Source organism: Podarcis pityusensis, assembly GCF_964106645.2.
Source record: "Podarcis pityusensis genome assembly, chromosome: 7".
Taxonomy (NCBI): domain Eukaryota; kingdom Metazoa; phylum Chordata; class Lepidosauria; order Squamata; family Lacertidae; genus Podarcis; species Podarcis pityusensis.
Window position 1 is genome coordinate 13,777,948 of NC_138031.1, and position 22,478 is coordinate 13,800,425.

Sequence of the window (22,478 nt, forward strand, 5' to 3'; positions counted from 1 at the left end):
GACCCCAGTCAAACTTGCTAAAATTTACCACCTGTCTGATAATAAGTGTTGGAAATGCAAAGAGTGCGAGGGAACGTTCTTCCACCTCTGGTGGACTTGCCCTAAAGTGAAGGCGTTCTGGGAAATGATTTATAATGAACTGAAAAAGGTATTTAAATATACCTTCACTAAGAAACCAGAGGCTTTCCTTTTGGGTATTGTCGGCCAAGGGGTGGCAAAGAAGGACCAGACATTTTTTATGTATGCAACAACAGCAGCAAGGATACTTCTCGCAAAATACTGGAAAACTCAAGATCTACCCACACTGGAAGAATGGCAGATACAACTGATAGAGTACATGGAACTGGCTGAAATGACTGGCAGAATCCGTGACCTGGGAGAAGAGAGGATCGAGGAGGATTGGAAGAAATTTAAGAATTATTTACAAAAGTATTGTAATTTGAGTGAATGCTAAATAAGATGCTAGACTAAAACAACTGAGCACCACTAAATTTAGAAGTTTTTTAAGAAAATAAGTAAGACTGTGAAAACTTAGCTCCTTTTGAGAATTATATGATTATGAAATATAGAAGGGAAATAAGATTTTAAATAAGATGATAAATTGCTGACAAAATGTTTCAACGATGAAAATGGGAGCGGGAGATGTGAGGAAGTCCAAAGAAAATGTGAAAATATGTCAAGATCGATGTTACATTGTTTATCATGTCTATTTTTATTGTAAAATTTAATAAACTGCTTTAAAAAAAAAAAAAGATTGGTCTCAACTAGGGCCAAGGCCTTTTCAGTACTGGCTCCGTCTTGGTGGAACGCTCTGTCACAAGAGACTAAGGCCCTGTGGGACTTGACATCTTTCCGCAGGGCCTGCAAGACAGAGCTGTTCTGCCTGGCCTTTGGTTTGGACTCAGTCTGACCCTTATGTTGCCCTCCCCTTATGGTTTTGATCTATGGGCTACTTTTAAAATGAGGCTGCATTTTAAATTGTATTTTAACCTGTATTTTAATTTGGGGTTTTTTCCTTTTCCCTATTATATTTTTATTGTAATTTTACTGGTGTTAGCCGCCCTGAGCCCAGGTATAAATAAAAAAGAATATTATTATTATTAAGAAATTTTGCTTCGCTGAAGCCATATTTAAGCTCTCTGTTCTTTAAAGTGATTAAAACTGATTAAATTATGTAGGCCCCAAAGATCTGAACGACTGCCCCCTTTCCTACAGACTCTCCCAGGAGAGGGTATTCTCTGTTGACAACCCTAACTTGCTAGATTCCCTCCCTATAGAGCTGTATCTGGTACCTTCAGTTATGCAACTTTCCTCATATGCCGATGATGCATTTTTTAAAACTGGCTTTCGACACAGGAGTATTTTTTAGCATCCACCCTAGTTGTGATTCTAATTTGTTTTGAATGTTGTGTTTTTATTGCCGTAACCTGCCCTGGAACTTTCTGGTGAAGCATGTATAATAAAACTTATCGTTACAGTAATTCACAGCAAGTGCACATTGATATTTGGCAAATAATAAGATGGTCCTTTCTTTATGCCATATTTCGTCAAAATGATTGTTTCTTCATCGCAGGGACCTGAGCTATGGGAAGGGAAGTTGGAAGCCAAACCTGACCTCCAGGATCTAGACGACGAATTTCGCGAGAACAACATAGAAATCTTGACGAGATTCTATCTGGCTTTCCAAAGCGTTCATAAATATATCGTTGACTTAAACAGGTGCGTAATTGCTGGCTCCAAAACCTGTGATCTCTTCCCCCTTTCCCCCTGAAACTTTGATTCTGTTTTTTTCTTACTTTTTAAGCTTGTGTGGCCTCAGCAACTGGCAATATAAAATCGCAAGAAAATTAGATTATAGAATCGTTGAATTATAGCGTTGGAAGCGACCCTGAGAATCATTTGTAGCAGTTAATTCAAAACAGACAATGCACAATGTCACAGTTTTTTTAAAAGGGAAGAGGCATCAGCATTACATTAACAGCTGAGGAGAACATGACATTTTCAAATACTTTTGAAAAAGCTAAGAGGGATGTAGATGGGGGAGTTGGGGCCCACAACTGAAAAGGCCCTGCTGCTTAGTGCTGCCAATCTTATTTCAGAAGTTAATGGTATTTTGGGCATAGACAATGTCAGTGGACCGTAAGCCCTGTGCAAGCTACAGCTAAATGTTAATAAGAGACAATGGCTGTGAAACTTAGCTTATTTGCATATGCTGGTGGCATCAGCAAGGCTTCGCCAAAAAATGTGCTTGCAATCTGTGGTGGGCTTTGCTCAAAATGGTGCCCATTGATTTTTACAGGGCAAAGCAAATGGGCTGGTGTCTGGAATGCTGTGTTTGTGCATGCAGACATGCAAAACATGCCTTGAACTTGGGATCATTGCCTGACTTGACATATAACGATAGCCCTGGTTGCATTCCTTTTATAATGTCTCCTGGGATTTTATGTTTAAAGTTTTAGAATATATGAGTTGTGGAGACACTTTTAATACAAGGCGTCAAAGCAATGTATATATTGACCAGTGATACTAAATAATGTCCTGACTGAGAACTGTAAAATAACCGAAGGAACAAGACAAGGCTGCCCGTTGTCACCTTTGTTGTTTATAATAGTTTTTAGACGTCTTGGCGCTGAAAATAAGATGTAATCAAGATGTTAAAGATGTAAGAGTGGGACAGGGACAATATAAAAACATGGTGATATCTGTGGAAGAACCAACAGAGCCAATCCCGAAAGTATTACAAGAGATAAAAAAAACTGGTAAGGTAGGAGGTCTTAAGACCCTGCTCTCTATTCTTGACACTGAGTAGGGAAGCTTTTAATGTTTAAATAGGTTATTGTATTTTAGTGTTTTGTTGGAAGCTGCCCAGAGTGGCTGGGGAAACCCAGCCAGATGGGCGGGGTATAAATAATAAATTATTATTATTATTATTTCCAGTAAGAAAGCCGACTGGTCCTTAAAGGGGCTGTTTGTACAAATACGTCACAAAAGCTGAAGGAAATGCAGGTTGAGTTCACCTCACCGTGGCAGGTCGTGCATGTATTCCTCAGCTTCAAGCTTGCTATCCATCTTTTGATACGCTGTTCGTCCCAGCTATAAAAACCATTTTGTCCTAGCTGTCGTGAGACATCTCCCATCGAGACTCCTTATTCTTAGGGCTAGACAACCTTACCTAAGAATGGCCCTGGCGGGTCGGGCCAAAGGCTACTCTGTTCTCACAGTGGCCAACCAGTAAACACAGCCTGAGCGCAACAGCACGCTCCTTTTTTTGTGATTCCCAACAACTGGTGTTCAGAAGGAGATCCGTTGCAGCTGGTAAGCCATTAACGACTGGACCTTATTCTTGATTTTTATGCTGTTCCTAGATATCTAGATGACCTCAATGAAGGAATTTACATCCAGCAAACCATAGAAACGGTACTGCTGAATGAGGATGGCAAACAGCTGCTGGTAAGCACTCCGGCTTCTGTGCAATAATAGACTCGCCTGCTCCGCAGTTCTGTGCAGACTTGCCTGGGCAAAAAACAAGAGATTGGATTATCGTGTTAATTCAGGTGAAGTGATTTGCTGGATCGGCCTGGCTGTGGAATCACCTAAGCAATTTACTAATAATGAATGAATTGGATCTGCTAGGCAGCACTGTTTTTGGCCTTTGAAACTATTGATGTCAATGAGCACAATATTGTTATTTTCCCCCCCTGCACTGTAGTGTGAAGCCCTTTATCTGTATGGCGTCATGTTGCTCGTCATCGATCAGAAAATTGAAGGGGAGGTGCGAGAGAGAATGCTGGTTTCCTACTATAGATACAGGTATTCTGACCGTTGCTGACCATTTTTGATTCTGGCTAGCATTTCCCAGAAAGATAGCAAGGTGAACATCTGCTGGGAATCACATGACTCAGTGGAATAGTGCCTGCTTTGTGTTCAGAAGGTCCCAGTTTCGATGGGAACATCAGCAGCTGCCTTATATGGCGTTAGGGTTGCCGGGCAAACAAACTGCAGAGCGTGATGACATCCTACATTTCTTTCTGTATAAGAAGATATTGTGCCAACGCCTTAATGAGATTATGCGTAAATCAGCTGTCATAATTAGGAGGTTATCAAAACTAACAAGTTTAAAATTAAGGATTTTAGGAAGCTAGGAAAAATAAGAAGCAGTTGGGGAACAGAAAACTCCATCTTTATTTTTAAAAAGAGCAGGATGCCCTTAATTATCCACCTTGAAACAGAATGGGAGGAATCCAGGCACCTGAAAAGGAAATTCCAGAGACTGGGTGTCACTGCTGAGAAGGCCCTGTCCCATATGCCTGCCAACCCTTATTTATTTATTTATGTATTTATTTGTTTTTTCGAACAATTTTTATCCTGAGGTAACAAATCAATCGCAGCCCATTTTTATCCTCGCAACAGCCCTGTGAGGTAGGTTAGGCTGAGAGATAGTGACTGGTCCAAAATCCCCCAGTAAGCTTCATGGCTAAGTGAAGATTTGAACCTGGTTCTTGCAGATCCTAGTCCAGCACTTATACCCATCACACACACACACGTGGATTCTGGTTGGGTGTGGAACAGACCCTTCAAAATATCTCTACAAGTATCCTAGGAAACCCAAAGTGAAGCAAGATTTGAACTTGAGATTCGTTAGCTCACATTTTAATCTATATTATTATGATTATTTTGCAATATTTATCCATCACACCTTGTCCAAGAGAACTCAAGGCAATTGACAACCAACACAAAACAAAATGTATCGGCCACCAATAAAAATGTATACAATATAAAGAGATTTAAAAGAGAGCCAGTATGGTGGTGTAATTAAGAGTGTTAGACTAGGACGCAGGGGCAGCTCACCCCTTTTTGCCACCTGAGGCAATCCAGGAATTGCCATGCTCAACTAGGACCTAGGAGACGAGTTCGAATCCCCACCCACCCAGCCATGAAGCTTGCTGGTTGACCCTGGGCCAATAGCTCTCTCTCTCTCTCAGCCTAACTTACTCCACAGGGTCGTTGTGAAGATGAAACGAGGATGGCATCATCAGCCACGTATGCCGCTTTGGAAACACATAAAATGTAAACAATAAGACCAGCTAGAGCACACCTGATGTACTGCTTCTAAGGATTCGACCTCTCAAAGCTGAATTCATTTGAGATTGCTTCAGTGTGCCTTGCTTGCAAGAGTCGTCCTCTGTCCCTTTTTCGTGTTTCTTCCTCTGTTCTTGCTCCCGAAGCTCCTTTTTCTCTCTTTGCCTACCAGCGCTGCCCGTTCTGCTGATTCCAACATGGACGACATATGTAAGCTGCTCCGGAGCACGGGGTATTCGAGTCAGCCTGGAGCGAAGAGGCCTGCAAACTATCCAGAGAGCTACTTCAGCAGGGTACCCATAAACGAAACCTTCATCAGCATGGTCATTGGCCGGCTGAGGTCGGATGATATATACAACCAGGTGAGTCTCAGCGAGCCGGGAAAGACCTCAAGTTGCAATGCCTTCTTTACTTTATCATTGCAATGTTCAAGTAATACTTAACGACAGGTATTCAACACATTCACCAAATAGTCTGGTAAGCACAGAAGCGTCCATAGAACTACAGGCTTGTTCTCTCCAAGGCTCAGTTTTCCTAACAGCACAGTAGACCCTTAAAAAGTGATAAGCACAACCTCCGCAAGACCGTACACCACCTACAGAGTGACCTTTTCCTCTTTGGTATTTCACTGCCTACCACCAAAATGCTTTGACAGTCATAGTGATTCCCAGTCCACACTTCCTTCTATTTTACATAAAAATAAATATTTACAAGCAAAATGACACGGGAATAAATAAACTCTAGTAAACAATTTTTCTTGAATAGTACAAAAGGGGGCGGGACTTTTCTCTTTATCCCTATTTCCCGAAGATGAAGCAAACTCCCATTTGATGAAATAAATAGGTCTTTCCCATGCACACCCATGATTTAAATAATTCTGGGCAGCCATTCCCCACATCCACACTGTAGAAAACACTGTCAAGAGAAGGACCATAGGAGAAGCCATTAGTTCACTTACCGGAAAGTAATTTGCTTCAAAGCTGTAAATGACCAGAACCCCCTTATACAGGGTTAGCCCCATGTAATTATGCAAGGAGAATGTATTAAATAGAGGCGGGGGAAGGAGCCATTATTTACTTGTTGCATTTGCATCCTGCCTTTTCCTCAGAGGTGTTCATTTAACCCCAACAATCCTGTGAGGTTGGTTAGGCTGAGAGGCAGTGACTGACCCAAGATTGGCCTGTGAGCGGCATGTGACTGAGTGGGGATTCGAACCCGGACCTCCCAGGTCCTAGTCCGACACTCTAGGCACTGCATCTCACTGATTCTCAGTGCCCCTCTAGACCTAACTTAACACTGGTAATAGCAATTTTATTATTTATACCCCAGCCACTCTGCGCAGCTTCCAACACACATAAAAATATGATAAAAATGTTGGAATTCTGCCTGGGTCAGAGGAATGTGCCACAAGCGTAGGCACCGGCAGATATTCCTGTCGACCTCCCCGCGTCTCCCAACCTCTGCTGATAAGCAGGCGAGGTCCGGCGATTCTTCTCAGATGTATGAGAGGAACACACCGTTCTTCCTCTCTCCCCTTTGGTGTCCCCAGGGAGGGGAAAGAAGCAGACAGAAAACTATTTACATCATTTATTTCTGCCTCTTACATCAGTACAGAGAATCATGTCTGCACTCAACAACAGCAAGGAGAAAACTCCTCCCAAGTACATCCAGTACGGGTCATATGACACACACACACACTGAGCTAACATCCGGTGCTCAGTACAGAATGGACTGCCCCTTTGTTCCCATGGCAACAGTCACAAACATCCTGTCTGGCTTTCCAGCCACAAGCAGCTGGCTGAGCTGCTAAAGCCTTTGCTTGCTGCAGCATTGGTGCTTTATGGTAACATACTCCCCCTAAAGTATCAATGTGTGCTGCGAGCAAAGCGTCATCCAGAGAAGAAAACAAACAGTTGTTATATTTATAACATTCCCCTGTTGTTTCAGTTCCACCCTTGGAACTACCCGCCACTGGTTTAACCAATGTACCTCTCTGGTTGTGTGACTTCGCATTACCTCGGTTAACAACTCTCTGTTGTGCCTTTGTCTCTGACTCAGACACAGCTTCAATCTGTCCTTGGTCGTTTACAATAGCAACATATGCAAGGTTAGCAAACTCCTTTGAATACCTCTCGGGTGGTACACCCTTCGTTGCTCTCTCAGACCTACGTAAGAGTTGCTGCTCTTCTCTGCTTTCTGGTTCAGCCTCTGAACTCTCTGGAGAACCAGTAGCAATCAGTGGTTCTTCCTTCACCTGTGAAGGTCTATCCATTGTGTGAGATTTCCTCTCAATGACTGTGACAACTGAGCTGTCTGAGCTATCGCTGTCATCATCAGTACTACTGAACTCAATAAGATCAAACTCATCATCATCATCATCATAATCGCCACCTGTGGGAAATGTTTGTTCTACAACCCGCTCTCGCTCTGGAGCACTCTCTAGGAACTTTGTGAGAATCACCTGACCAGATTCAGACAAAATTACTCTGTAGAGACCCTTTTCATAACCCACAAAAATGCCTCTGGCATTCTTTACACCACCTGGAGCTTCTGTTCTCACATGAGACCCGAAAACCTTAAAATAGGCAACAGAAGGTTTTCTATTGAACAGCTTCTCAAAAGGAGAACATCCCAACTCTGTTGAGACTTTTCTCAGCCACACATGAAGATAGGACGCTAGCGATTCGGCCCAATATTCATGTGGCAAATGTGAACTCAGCAATTGCGCATGCATCCCCTTTTGCAATTCTTTGTTCACTTTCACACAGACCCCCCTGTTCCACGCTTCTTGCGAAACAGCCACTTTGTGGTCTATCCCTTTTCCATCCAGGAACTTCTGAAACTTCTGTAACAGAAAAATTGGCTTCTCATCTGTGAAAAGACAATCAATGTTAGCATCATGCATAATTTTAACCTTGTCACAAAACTCCTGAAACTTTTCTAAAGTTTCTTGCGGTTTCTCCATCATATAAACCCAAGAATAATTTGTGAAACAATCCACACACAAAAGGTAAAATCGTGCACCGCCTCTAGATGGTTCTAGAGGACCAATCACATCAGCATACACCCGCTGGAATGCTCTGTCGACCTTTTTCGTCTTAGTCACCTTCCTGGTGCTCACACTGGTCACGCCTGCAAGAGAGATTTCGTTAGAAACAGAAGAATTACATTTCATGTAATCACTTTGATCAAAAGTCAACAAATACAGTCCATCTTTCTCTTTGGCAGTAAGAAACAGTTCTCCATCCTTGTAGATCTTGCAGCTTTTAGCATCATAGGACAGTTTCAGTCCTTTCTTTGCAATCTGCGACACGCTCAGCAGATTAAATCTCAGTTCTGGAACCAGGTAAACATTGCTTATAGTCAAGTTCAGACTCTCAAGATACACAGTCCCAATTCCAGTCGCTTCCAACTCCTGACCGTTGGCCTGTTTCACAGTGAAGCTTTGCTTCTTCAACGTCGAAAACAGTCCTCTGTGCGGGCACATATGAACCGTGGCGCCCGTGTCAATTATGAACGAGTTCCCAACATCTGGCGTGGTTCCATTCGCCATCATAGCCTTTGCAGGTTTCACCTGGCACTTGGTACGGCTTTTGCCTGACGCCTGAGGCTTCGTAGAGCTGCTCTTTGTTCCTCTTGACTGGCGCGGCTTCTTACAGTTTCGCTGTAGATGCCCAGTCTGTCCACAATTGTAGCATCGGACAGCACTCAATGCTACTCCATGCTCTCCAGTAGCATCAGCAGTGGGGGAATTAGAACTCTGTTCTTCCCTCCCCCTGTCTTTTTCTTCCAGTGCAGCAAGTCTGTCGTGTTCATTCAGAACCACAGCACAAACTCTCTCCGCGGTCAGCTGCGCGGCCGGTAGGGAACCAAGCTGACTGGCAACAACCTTGTAGGTGCGGCTAAGGCTGTTTATCATCATGAAGCAAAACACTTCCTCCTGAAGACGAAAATTGCGTTCCACCATCTGTTGACGCAGAAACTTCATTTCTGTCAGGTGCGCTTGAACATCTCCATCAGGCGCAAGGCTCAGATTGGTCAATTTCTCAAAATACAGCAACGCTGAAGAACCAGCATCTCTCTGATGCGTTGTACGCAGCGTGTCCCATACCTCTTTCGCATTTTCTAAATGCTGAACATGCACCAACTGATCATCTGAGACACACAGAATTATAGCAGTCCTGGCCCTTACGTTCTGTGACTCCCAACCTCTGGTTGGTGCTGCAGGGATGGGGTTTTGAATTACATCAAAAAGCCTCTGACTCTGCAGCAGGGCCTTCATCTTTACAGACCAAGATGAATAATTGTCATTGGTTAAGCAAGGAGGGCAAGGCAAACCTCCCCCTTTCTTGGCATCCATCTTGAAGCCAAGCCTCTCTCACCTCCAAACAAGCTGCAAAATCCAACAGCTGTTTTTTTTTTTTTTTCTTGCTCACGCAGCAAACTGCAAATTGTTTATGCTTTTTGCACCTGGCAGCTAAACTCAGGCTGCTATTGAAAAGTCCCTTCCAAGAGCTCGTAAACCTTGTAGCCGAAACATTCTCTGATTTTGTTTCGCTTTCCCAGGCTCACACTCAGAGTCCAGCCCCTTTGCCAGTAACTTTCCAACTTTCCGTTACCTAGCAACAATGCATTTCAATAAGACATCTTATCTACCACAAAAATTTGTGGAATGCAGGCCTCTTCCTCCGGAGCTTTTGTTTTCTTTGAAACGCAGCTCCGTGAACCAGGGAATTAATCTTCCTGCGTTCACACTTTTAGCCCGAAATGCAGCATACCTTGAGCTCCGTTGCTTGGAAAACACCTCTTCTTTCCATCAGCTGTCTGTGGAGCCTCTGGCATTTCTCAGACGCTTTTCTTCCTCCTTGGAGCAGAGGAGGACAATCCACCAGCCTCTCATGCAGATGTCCGATGAATCGCAACCATCCGAAGGCTGCCACTGTTGGAATTCTGCCTGGGTCAGAGGAATGTGCCACAAGCGTAGGCACCGGCAGATATTCCTGTCGACCTCCCCGCGTCTCCCAACCTCTGCTGATAAGCAGGCGAGGTCCGGCGATTCTTCTCAGATGTATGAGAGGAACACACCGTTCTTCCTCTCTCCCCTTTGGTGTCCCCAGGGAGGGGAAAGAAGCAGACAGAAAACTATTTACATCATTTATTTCTGCCTCTTACATCAGTACAGAGAATCATGTCTGCACTCAACAACAGCAAGGAGAAAACTCCTCCCAAGTACATCCAGTACGGGTCATATGACACACACACACACTGAGCTAACATCCGGTGCTCAGTACAGAATGGACTGCCCCTTTGTTCCCATGGCAACTGTCACAAACATCCTGTCTGGCTTTCCAGCCACAAGCAGCTGGCTGAGCTGCTAAAGCCTTTGCTTGCTGCAGCATTGGTGCTTTATGGTAACAAAAAAAGCAAAGACCTGATGAAGAGAGCACAGCAGAGGTTATATTTTCTGAGAATCCTCCGGAAAAACATTTTTATCATTGTACTGTGGAGAGTGAATTAACTTATGGTCTGTGCGTGTGGTTTGGGAGCTGCACGGCCAGGGGAAAAACAATGCTATTCAGGGTTGTAAAGACTGCAGAGAGAATAATTGGGTGCACTCTTCCCACCTTAGATCAAATCTATGCTTCCAGGTGCCATAAGAAAGCTGCAGAGATAGCGCAGGAAATGATCTCTTTCAGCTTCTGCCTTCTGGAAGAAGGTACAGGGTTATAAAGACCAGGACCAGCCATCTGAGAAACAGTTTCTACCCAAATGCAATTCTGGTTCTAAACGCAGTATAAGGAGTCTCTATAGTACATTGTATTTTAAAATGGGGTTTCAGAGTTTTTAGGGATTTTTGAATGTTTTATGTAGATTTTCAATTTCATTGTTCTGTATGGGACAATGACAATAAAGATATCGTATCGTATCATACTGTTCTATGTCTACATGGCGTCCATTGACTTGTTGTCTCCCTCTTCCTGTTGCTCTCCTCCCATTTCAGGTTTCCGCATACCCGTTACCAGAGCACCGCAGCGTCGCCCTCGCTCCTCAGGCGGCCATGTTGTACGTGGCACTTTATTTTGATGCCTCCATTCTGCACACGCAGCAAGCGAAGATGAGGGAGATCGTGGACAAATATTTTCCAGACAACTGGGTAAATACAGTTCGGAGCTGAAGCAACGAAACAGCCAAATAGATTTGGAAGCGCATCTCCTCGTTGTTCTTTTTCTTATTTACTTTACTTTATGTGCTTCCTTTCTGCCATGGCAGCCGAGCGCAAAGGCTTACAACTTTTTAAAATGCTAAGACTTGGAGTGGCAGACAAAAATGGTCGAATATGTCGAATTAGCAAAACTAACCCACAGGATTAGAGGAAACAAAGTTCAAAAAGGAATGGAGTAAATTTGTTGAATATATAAGTAGCAATTGTAGACGTTTGAAGACTAGTAGGATTAAAATAAATTTTGTGATGTGTATAGAATGTAATTAAGAATCTGCGAAAAAAAGAGAATAATATGAAAACCTGTTGAAGGGAGGGAGGGAAGTCCGTGCACGATAGAGCGTTTAGAAAATAAGTAAACATATGATTGTGGAATGTTAGGGTATTTATTTTATTTGTTTGTGTTAAAGAAAATTCAATAAAAAGCATTTAAAAAAAATGCTAAAACAAATGGATATCAAGTGTAGAGCGCAGGGGTGAGGAACCTGAGGCTCGGGGAACAATGTGGCCCTCAAGCCACTCTTGTCAGGCCCTCGGGACTTTCTCCCGACCGCACGTCTCCCTAGCCACGCCCCCTAACCAATCCTCATGTACAAAAGTAGCATTTGCCCCTCCCACTTTTGCCTCTGGCCCCACCCACCACTGGCATGTGACCCCCGGAAGATGGAAAGGGAGGCTGCACCAGCAGTTCCCTCAGGACTTTGATGGATGTGTTGGGAGCCAATGGCAACGTGCTTTCTGCCTGGGCTTCTTCCCCTGTCGGCCCCGCCCCCTGTCGACCCATTCAGACCAGTGTTTCCCAAACGTAGGCCTCCAGCTGTTTGGGGACTACAACTCCCATCATCCCTAGCTAGCAGGACCAGTGGTCAAGGATGATGGGGATTGTAGTCCAAAAACAGCTGGAGGACCAAGTGTGGGAAACCATCGTTTAGACTTCGCTGGGATCCAACTTCCCAAACATAGCTAGAAGACGGACCAGCGTCGCTTCTGATGTTGGCCATCGCTCGTAGGTTTGGTTGGCGGAAGTACTGCAGAAGCATAAATATGAGTATCCGAGATAACTTGGCTTGATAGGAGCTTGGCTGGGGAAGGGCTGTAGCTCAGTGGTACAGCATTTGCCTGGCATGCAGAAGCATAGCTGTCAACTTACAGATTTGAAAATAAGGGACCAGCAGCCAAAATAATGGATTTTCAGAGCACAGGGAGGTTCAACTTCTGAGCCCCTCCGAGCCAAAGGCAGAAAGCCCAGCCAGCAGCCAAACGAAGCCTCAAGCGGTGGTTCCCACAGCATCAACCCGGCAAAGGGGATGCAGCAAGGAAAACCACCGTCACCTCTCCGCTGGGAAGCGCTGAGCAAAGGCAAGTCCCCAGGCAGCGCGTCCGATTTAATTGGCACAAGGCATGCAAGCTCCACCCCCCAGTCGTTCTTAGACTCATTATTGGGTGAGCAACACAGCCAAGCAACACAGTTGGAGCCTCCCTCCTCTGTGGCCGGCAGGAAGTGGGGGAGAGGAGCTGCTTCCTTTGAAACCCAGGAAATTTAAGAGACATCATCAGTAAGGGACAGCAGTGGGACACGGCGCTAGGATAAAAGACTTTCCCGCCAAATAAGGGATGGTTGACAGCTATGCGCAGAAGGTGCCAGTTCGAGGGTCGGGAGATAATCCTGTCCGAAATCCCAGAGAGCCAGATGGTCCCACAGGCTGCCTCTTACATTCTGTTTCTCTCCGCAGGTAATTAGCATTTATATGGGGATGTGTGTGAACCTGGCAGAAGCCTGGGAGCCTTACAAAGCTGCGAAAATGGCTCTGAACTACACGCTGGATCTTTCCAATGTCAAGGAACAGGTTGGCAAAATGCGGTTTCCTTTGCAAAGTGGAATTTCCTTAAATGTCCTGCTCTGTGATGCTTCTAGCTCCGCTTTTACCGTCCTGGTGCCTTCCAGGCAGACTACAGTTCCCATGGAGGCTGGGCCTGATGGGAGTTGTAGTCCGAAGCAGCTGGAGATGGGCGAAGGCAGAGGAACGGCTTTTTGAGAGCCTCGTACGACATCCCTCTGAGCTAGAGCCCTACCAGGTTCCGCCTGTTTTGCAGTAACGCTCCTTTGATTTCTGTCTTTCGAAGGCCGGCAGATGCGCCTCAGTCAGGGAGCGAGTCCACACCCAGGTGCAACAGTTTCTTAAGGAAGGCTGCTTGAGGGAGGAGATGGTGCTGGACAATATCCCCAAACTACTGAACTGCTTAAGGGACTGCAACGTGGCGATCCGCTGGATGATGCTGCATACTGCAGACTCGGGTAATGTTTTCCACCAGAGTGGATTTGATTTAAATCACAAGTCATTAAGACTTGATTTAAATCATGTTTTTTTACAGAAAGACTCATTCTTGCTGGTTTAATCTTAATATTTACAACCAGATGAAGGTTTCGTTTTTGGAATAATAAATTTGCAGAGTACTTTTTACAGTTCTATCAAAAATTACTGATTTGGTTATGTTATAATAATAATAATAATAATAATAATAATAATAATAATAAAATTTCATTTATATCCCGCCCTCCACAGCCAAAGCCGGGCTCAGGGCGGCTAACAACAATAAAATAATACAACATTCTAAAATCATTTCATTATAAAATTAATTCAAATCAAATGGATGACAACCATTGGGCTAGAGTTCTGTGAAGATTATGTACTGAATTGAATAGGATTCAGAATGCAGCAGTCTGATTGGCCCTAGAACAATAGGATTCAGAATGCAGCAGTCTGATTGGTCCACAGGAGCCACCCAATCCAGCTCCAGGTGGAAGTCAATCCGCAACCAGATTGGCCTACAGGTGAATCCCGAAATTAGCAAATCATGTGGGGCCCATTGTGTAAATAATGTATATAAAGCAGACATTCTGAGGGAACTTCCATTTCTCCTCACCACTTTGACCTGAATAAAGAGCATGAAATCCACTCTCAACTCCGAGTATATTTCAGGTTATGCCATTAGAAATACATAGACTGATAATTATGAAATTATTACGAGGTTCAATAAGCTAACTGTTTATATTTGGACAACTTTTCTGCTGTACTTTACTGGAAGGAGAATAACTATCGTTTCCTTAATAAAAATTTAAACAATTTATTTAGCTGAAACAATAACATTATAGCATATGTTTCCATGTTTGTTAACTGATGTGGTTATACAGTTTTTTTAAAAAAACTTAGACTGAGTTTTAGCACACGTGAAAAACTTAAAAACAAATCCTTATTTCCTGATGAATGGCCTTTGGACTACAGGTATAATGTAAGTTAAATAGGAAACTATATTTAGAAAGATTTTCCCTCCAAAAGCATTTTATTTTAAAAATCCCAATTTTAATCAAAAGAATCCAATTTAAATTTTTTTTTAAATCATTGATTTTTATCCACCCTGTTTTACCCTGTTATCCACCCTGGTTCATGCGACCAAGAGCACATTAAATCTTCTCCGTTGAGATCGTTAAGGGGGAAGGTGGGTGTTGCATCACAGCAGCAATCGAGGAAGCCTTCACTTTCTGCTCTTTTTCCTTAGCTTACGAGCCAAACAACAAACGCCTCCGCCAGATAAAGGACCAGGTTCAAACAGATTCCAAGTACAACCCCAAGATCCTTTTCCAGCTTCTCCTGGATATAGCACAGTTCGAATTCATATTGAAAGAGGTAACGAAAACATCCTTCATACACACACCCCATGCCTAGAACCGTGCACACTTCAGAGGCTTGCTTTGACATTTCCACTGCATTTCTCTGTGCTGCCGAAGAAGCAAGCCACTTTTTATTTGTTAAAGTGGCTTGCCTCTTCAGCTCATAGGGGGAAAGTGCACAGAAACCTCCAGCTTTCCAGCATTATTTTCCTATTTTCAGCATAAATGTGGGGATCACCCAAAAGCCTGCAATGGATCCCTAGTATAGATCAGTCCATGCCAAATGGTATTGTTGCTGTCGCTGTAATTTTCCAGTCGCGGCAGGTTGTTCTGTTTTAGACTGAGGTCTTGCTTTTTCGTCAGATGTTCAAGCAGATGCTGTCCGAAAAGCAAACAAAATGGGAAAGCTACAAAACGGAAGGATCCGAAAGGATGACTGAGCTGGCTGATGTCTTTTCAGGCGTTAAGCCTCTAACTAGAGTGGAGAAAAATGGTAAGGGCCGTTTAAAAAATGAATTTTATTTTTCAGTTTTGGAAATTAACTTCCCAATGAACATAAATGTTTTGACTTTCCTCTACCCCTTTTGCAGTTTCTTATAATTTTAATTTTGAATACTGCATTTGATTCCATTTATCAGTTAACTGCCTGGTTTTTCTTTAACATTACCTTTAACTGCTTGTTTTATGTTAATCCTGCCAATGAATTCAAATGTATACAGAAACTTTTCAAATATTCCTCAGATTTCCCCCATTCCTTGATGAATTTTCTTTCCTCTTGGTTTCTTATTGTTCCAAGAGAACAATTGGGAAGCAATTGGGAAGGGGGAAGCAATAAGCAATATTTTTCTATTTCCTTTGAGAAAAGGCTTTTGCGAGCTCATTTATATTACGTCTGGTTATGGTTTCCAGCTAGACTATGATTCCAACTGGCAACTGATGCCAAGCAAAAGACTTTCCAAGGCTTGCGACAAAGATTAACCCGTGCTCCTTTAGTGAGAGATGCATGGGGTCTTCTTCATGTCACTAAGCTTTGAAGGCTCTGCAAAGATTTGCATTGATCAGTTTGAATCGGTAGCAGCCCAACTCACACCATTGCAAGGATGAACATCTGTGCGCCTTGGTCTTGTGCGCTTGGTTCTCCAGTTCTGCAATGGGGAGAAGAGTGGAAGCGTCAACTTCCATTTTCAACTAACCACGGTTTAGTGTTGCGTCTGAACCCTGGATGAAAATGAGCAACTTTAAGTATAACTTTGTGAAAAATACAGAAGCTTTTCTACTAGGGATAATGGACACAGGTATAGCAAAAGAAGATCAGAAAATATTCCTCCATGCCACAGGAGCGGCAAGGATCCTCATTGCTAAAAACTGGGAAAAAGAAACTGCGCCAACAAAAATGGAATGGCAAGACAAACTGTTAGAGTATATTGAACTGGCTAGATTAAGAGAGGCAATTAGAGATCACACTAGACAAGAGTTTCAACAAGCATGGGGAAAATGCAGAGAATACTTCACAAAACAGCGCCCTAAAATACATAGCTGGACTTGTTTCGATTAATGTCTGCAGGAGACTTTGTGGATATTTAAGTTATAATTAGAAAAATCTTAATAATTATTCATAAAGGAAACAGTTTATAAGAAGTAAATAAGGAGGCCAGATACAGGTTAAAGGAAGTCTTTTATGTGGTTGTTTGTACTGTTGTATGTTATGCTCACTGTATGTTATGTTCATGTTTAATGAGGGTGGATTGTGTATTGGGGGTGGGGGGGTTATGTTATGTTGTAAATAAAATTCCAATAAAAAGAAAATGAGCCACTTTCGTAAACCATGGTTTGAAGTAGACTTGTTTCCTTTAACCCTAAAAGCAAACCACAGTTCGTCTGGGTTCAGACACCACAAGAGCCTTGGTCTTAAAAGGGAAATGAAAGTTTCCTCCTCATGGCCACATGGGAGAGGGAGCACACAAGCCCAAACTTTGTTGTGGCTCTTCTCATAATGCTAAATTGGGCTGGGGAACTGGTTAGACTTCTAGATGCTGCTGTGCTGCAACTCCCATCTCCCCCAGCCATCATGTCTCAGTGATCAAGGATAGTAGGATCTTCAGAGATTAGCCACTTCTGTGCAAAATTATGGTTTCACGTGCAAGCAGAATATTCACGTACATGTGTATAGCGCAAACTTTAGGGAAACCACCACCCTCCCGACCCTGACGCATTTTTGTTTCTTTCAAAATAATTCCTTGATATTTGGATGTTTACAGTTTGTGAGCTGGGGGCTGGTAGCGCTTTCTCTTTCGGTTTCAGTTGCACTAATTTAATAATTTGTCCCTTCTCCCGTTTTCCCACTAAAAACAGAAAATCTGCAAGCCTGGTTCAGGGAAATCGCCAAACAAATAATGTCTCTGAATTACGATGACTCCACTGCAGCGGGCAGGAAAACTGTGCAATTAATACAAGCTTTAGAAGAGGTAAGGCAGAGGAGGCAGTGGTCGTGCCATTTTCTGGGTATAATTTCTTATGTGGACTCAAGCAACATTGTCATAAGACCAGTTGCTATAGAACTCCATACCAATTGGGATTTATTTAAGGAGTAGCCAAATTTAAAATCTCTTCTGTTTGTTTTTAGGCGTTTTAATTTTAAAAAAAACCCCCAAAAAACTATGTTTCTAATTCTTAATATGCAGGTTCAAGAATTTCACCAACTGGAGTCCAACCTGCAAATATGTCAGTTCCTTGCCGACACTCGCAAGTTTCTCCATCAGATGATCAGAACCATCAACATTAAGGAAGAAGTTTTGATCACCATGCAGATAGTTGGCGATCTTTCATACGCCTGGCAGCTGATTGACAGGTAGGATCCCAGAAGCGTTTACATGTGCTTGCTGCCTCTTCTATGGAGTTTGGGACTCCTATTCTAGTTGGTACCACTGCCTGCTGGCTCCATCCTCAATTTCGTTTCAGTATTGCCTTTGTAGAGCTCGGCAGGAAGCAGAAGGAGGACAAAACTAGGATTAGTTGATTCCTCCTCTCCTTGGCTTTGGCGCCATCTACTGTTGGGCTCCTTGCCTTCTGCCCTACCAGACCCAAAGGGCGCATGCTGCCACTGCCTGTTTGTACATTGTTTCTCATTTGGATTCACTGCACTCCTGACTCAGTGTCTGAGTCAGACTGAAGCAAAGCTGAAACAGATTCTACCGGAGAAAGCAAGGTTGAAGGATTATGAACTAGGCATGCATGTCAAAGGGAAATGCAACATGGCGGGAGGTAAATATTTGGGGTGGCCAACAAGAAAGATGGTGGGTCTTTCTATTGCATTCCTGTCCTGCTTATAGACTTTGCCTAGGCATCTGGTCAGCCACTGGCGGAACAGAATGCTAGATTAGACATTGGTTTAAAATACAACTCCCAGGGATTTAAGATTATTGGGAAAAGACTCATTGCTCAAAATTGACACATGCACTTCTTCCGTTTTGCATCAGTTATTGTCCTATTTGTATCAGCTTTGCTGTGGTCTAAACCACAGAACCTAGGGCTTGCTGATCAGAAGGTCGGCAGTTCGAATCCTCGCGTCGGGGTGAGCTCCCGTTGCTCTGTCCCAGCTCCTGCCAACCTAGCAGTTCGAAAGCACGTCAGAGTGCAAGTAGATAAATAGGTATCGCTCCGGTGGGAAGGTAAATGGCGTTTCCGTGCACTGTTCTGGTTCACCAGAAGCGGCTTAGTCATGCTGGCCACATGACCCAGAAGCTGTACGCCGGCTCCCTCGGCCAGTAAAGCGAGATGGGCACTGCAACCCGAGAGTCATCCGTGACTGGACTTAACGGTCAGGGGTCCCTTTACCTTTACCTTTGTTCCCTTTTTATATAGGCTTCCTGAGTACATATTCATAGGTCTTTCTGTTGTTTGTCTTATGAGGAATAAACCAGGATCCTAGAGCTCAGCAGCAACAGGAAACATTGTTCTGTTAAGCAGACAAGAACCAAAGAGCTGCTTCCTGGTATTACATACCTAGCTTGGCCAATCTTAATGCTGAGTTTTTAAGGGAGCTGGTTATAGATATCCCCATTCCTTACTGAAGAGAAGCCTGTCCACATGTCCCAGGCTATGCCCCCATTTAGAAATGTAGAAAACATAGGAAGTTGCCTAGAGGGTCAAGCTCTGTCTGGTTTTCTCCATGATCTTGGAAGATGCAGGCCTTTCTTATCACGTGCTACCTGAACCGCGAACAGGCGGACCTTGAAACCTTCTGTTGTGGAGCTATGATTGCTCCCTAAGCTTTTACGGTCTGTCGACCTACCGTATTTTTCGCTCCATAAGAGTAAGGGGAAATGTGTGTGCGTCTTATGGAGCGAATGCAGGCAGGAGGCTCTGCTTGGCGCTCCCTTTAAAGAGCCGCGTGGAGTGTGTGCGCGGCTCTTGGGGGCTTTTCCGCGAGGTGGGAGAAGGGACTGACGGGCTGCACTCTGTCCCTTCCCACACCTCCCAGAAAAGCCAGCAAGAGCCGCTGCCAGGTTCTGCTCAGTGCTCCCTTGTAAGGGCTCCCTTTCGTCCCTCCTCCCGCTTTGCTGGGAAGCCAGTAGAAGAGGCGCTGCGCAGCTATCGCTCTTGCTCTGCTGGCTTCTCAGTGAAGCAGGAGGAGGGCCAGAAGCAAGAAAAGCGAGAGCCACTTACATGCTCTGCGCAGAATTTTTCCTGCTTTCCCCCTCTAAAAACTAGGTGCGTCTTATGGAGCGAAAAATACGGCAATTGTCAGGAAAAGGGAGAACATTTTGCAATGGGCACGTGCCAGGCAGACTCCACTTTCAAATGTGAACATAGGAAGCTGCCTTTTGCAGACTCAGAGTCCTGGTACATCTGGGTCAGCGTTGCTCTACAGCGGCAAGCAGGGTTTTAGGCAGGGGTCTCTACTTGGAGATTTCAGAGCCTGAATGTTTGGCTTTCTGCACACGACATGCACGCTGTACCACTGAGCTATAGCCCTGAACTACAGTGTCAGAGTGGTGTGACCGTGTGTAGCACTACCCTGAGAACAGGATCGTAGAGGAATGACTTCAGGTGCTAGTTCTTATCTTAATTTCCCCTCCTCCCTTTTTTCCCCCCAGTTTCACATCTATCATGCAGGAAAGCATCAGGGCAAACCCATCTATGGTAACGAAACTCAGGGCCACCTTTTTAAAGGTAAGTAGGAAAGGGGGCTTTAAGAAAAACTGGCACGAGCAGGACGTTATTAATTTACTTTTGCAGAAATCAAAGGGTGTTTCCTGCCTAGAACGCCTCTGCACCAGCTCGGAGCCAAACAGATCTTGGTCATCTTTCAACTCTCAAAGTGGCGCTTCCTTAAGTGATTCTGCAGACTTCAGAAATTGCAGTGGAGTTTCGAGCATGGGATTCTTGAAGCCGCCTCCCCCCCCCCCCACCTTTCCGCTCTCTCCACTTCCAGTTTGGGATTCGAGTCCAGCCCAGCTGGACCAAACACAGGGTTCACATTCAATTCCTGGTGCCCCGCAAGCCAATCAATTTTACTTTGAGTATTGCTGGCATCCATCCATCTCGAGAGACAATGGAGTGCGCCTCCAGGGGTGAAGTCAAACTGCTGAAGAATCACAGCACCTGCTGTGGCTGCAGAGACCGGTGACTCATAGCTGCTGCCTCCCATGTGGTTTTTGCTGCGTTACCAGCATCAGATGGACCTCTGCGGGGGGTGCAGGCCTGGGTATGGAGGTCCTAGGCTGCCCACACAACAAGACCCGCCCCGCTTCAGCCTCGCTGATTTGGTCCAAAGGAAAGCAGAGCAATATGTTTAGCAGCAGCTGGGCTGGAAGGAGGTGTACAAGGTACCATCCAACCGCCTTAGGGACTCCATTCCGGATTTATGCAGGCTCTGCTTCTTAGCCTTTTCTTCTCCTGAAGATGTTCCGCAAGGCAGCAGGTTAACTTTGAATATAACTCATGGTTATCTCACCTGCATTAGCAACAGGGTGGATTTGATTTTAATCACGTCGATTTAAATCACTAGTCAGTAAGACTTGATTTAAATCATTATTTTTTTTACAGAAAGACTTCTTCTTGCTGGTATAATCTTAACATTTACAACTAGATGAAGGTTTAGTTTTTGGAATAATAAAATTTCCAGAGTAATTTTTAAAGTTATATCAAAAATTACTGATTTGGTTATACTATTAACATAGACAGTTAACTTATTAAACCTCACAATAATTTCGTAATTAACTATATGTGGACAACTTTTCTGCTGTACAGTACTTCGTTGGAAGGAGAAAAACAATCATTTCCTTAATAACAATTTAAACAATTTATTTAACTAAAACAATAGCATTATAGCATCTGTATCCATGTTTGTTAACTGATGTGGTTAAACATTTTAAAAAAAACCCTCAGACTGAGTTTTAGCACACGTGAAAAACTTAAAACAAATTCTTGTTTCCTGATGAATAGCCTTTGGACTATAATGTAACTCAAATAAACTCAAATATCTTTAGAAAGGTTTTTCCTCCCAAAGCATTTTATTTTTAAAAAATACAATTTAAATCAAAGAAATTTGATTTAAATTTTTTAAAAATCTGATTTTTTTGGTATGTTTTCTTTAAATCATTTATTTTTATCCACCCTGGATAGCAACCTAAACCCTTATTCCTTCTGCCTCTAGCTGGCTTCAGCTCTCGATATGCCTCTGCTTCGCATCAATCAAGCCAATAGCCCCGACCTTCTGAGCGTATCTCAGTATTATTCTGGTGAATTGGTTTCCTACGTGAGAAAGGTAGCAACTTCCTCCTAATCCTGGTTTTTTTGTTTGTAAAAAGGGAGGGTGGATATTTGCTTTTGTTTTACACCTAAAGAGAGCCTTTACTAAACCTGTGTCCGTTCTTTCTGGGATTTGCCTGGGGGGATAAGGTTTTGCAGATCATCCCTGAGAGCATGTTCACATCCCTCCTGAAGATTATAAAACTGCAGACTCATGACATCATCGAAGTGCCCACCCGCCTGGACAAAGACAAGCTGCGGGATTATGCCCAGCTCGTGCCGCGATACGAGGTGCGTCGTGGCTTTAAGAGGTCAGGGACACTGGGAGAACCGGGTTGATAAGAACGAGAGGCACAACAAATTGTTGCAGCGTGGAGTTACCCTCTTCAGGGCTCCGCTCTGTCCATTTTGTTCCACTCCCACTCAGTTTTCCTTTCTCCTCCTGCATAAGTCAACCATGACTGCTGAAATAAAGATGAAATACAGTGGTACCTCGGGTTACATACGCTTCAGGTTACAGACTCCGCTAACCCAGAAATAGTGCTTCAGGTTAAGAACTTTGCTTCAGGATGAGAACAGAAATCGTGTTCCGGCGGCGCGGCAGCAGCAGGAGGCCCCATTAGCTAAAGTGGTGCTTCAGGTTAAGAACAGTTTCAGGTTAAGAACGGACCTCCGGAATGAATTAAGTACTTAACCCGAGGTACCACTGTAAAGGAGGTTTTTCAGCAGAGCTTATACGAGCTCCCCAGGCAGGAA

General features: G+C 43.9%; 1 protein-coding gene across 1 annotated transcript in view; it reads left to right on the top strand.

Moving 5' to 3' along the window:
- Positions 1-22,478, top strand: part of WASHC5 (WASH complex subunit 5) — a 55,949-nt gene that overhangs the window by 4,614 nt on the left and 28,857 nt on the right. The window contains exons 3-16 of the mRNA XM_081012501.1: positions 1,574-1,719; positions 3,366-3,450; positions 3,710-3,810; positions 5,252-5,441; positions 11,081-11,233; positions 13,033-13,146; positions 13,424-13,595; positions 14,858-14,985; positions 15,333-15,462; positions 17,322-17,434; positions 17,651-17,817; positions 20,066-20,141; positions 21,628-21,738; positions 21,873-22,013. Coding sequence (XP_080868627.1) covers positions 1,574-1,719; positions 3,366-3,450; positions 3,710-3,810; positions 5,252-5,441; positions 11,081-11,233; positions 13,033-13,146; positions 13,424-13,595; positions 14,858-14,985; positions 15,333-15,462; positions 17,322-17,434; positions 17,651-17,817; positions 20,066-20,141; positions 21,628-21,738; positions 21,873-22,013 — 1,827 coding nt within the window. The remainder of the gene's footprint in view (positions 1-1,573; positions 1,720-3,365; positions 3,451-3,709; positions 3,811-5,251; positions 5,442-11,080; positions 11,234-13,032; positions 13,147-13,423; positions 13,596-14,857; positions 14,986-15,332; positions 15,463-17,321; positions 17,435-17,650; positions 17,818-20,065; positions 20,142-21,627; positions 21,739-21,872; positions 22,014-22,478) is intronic.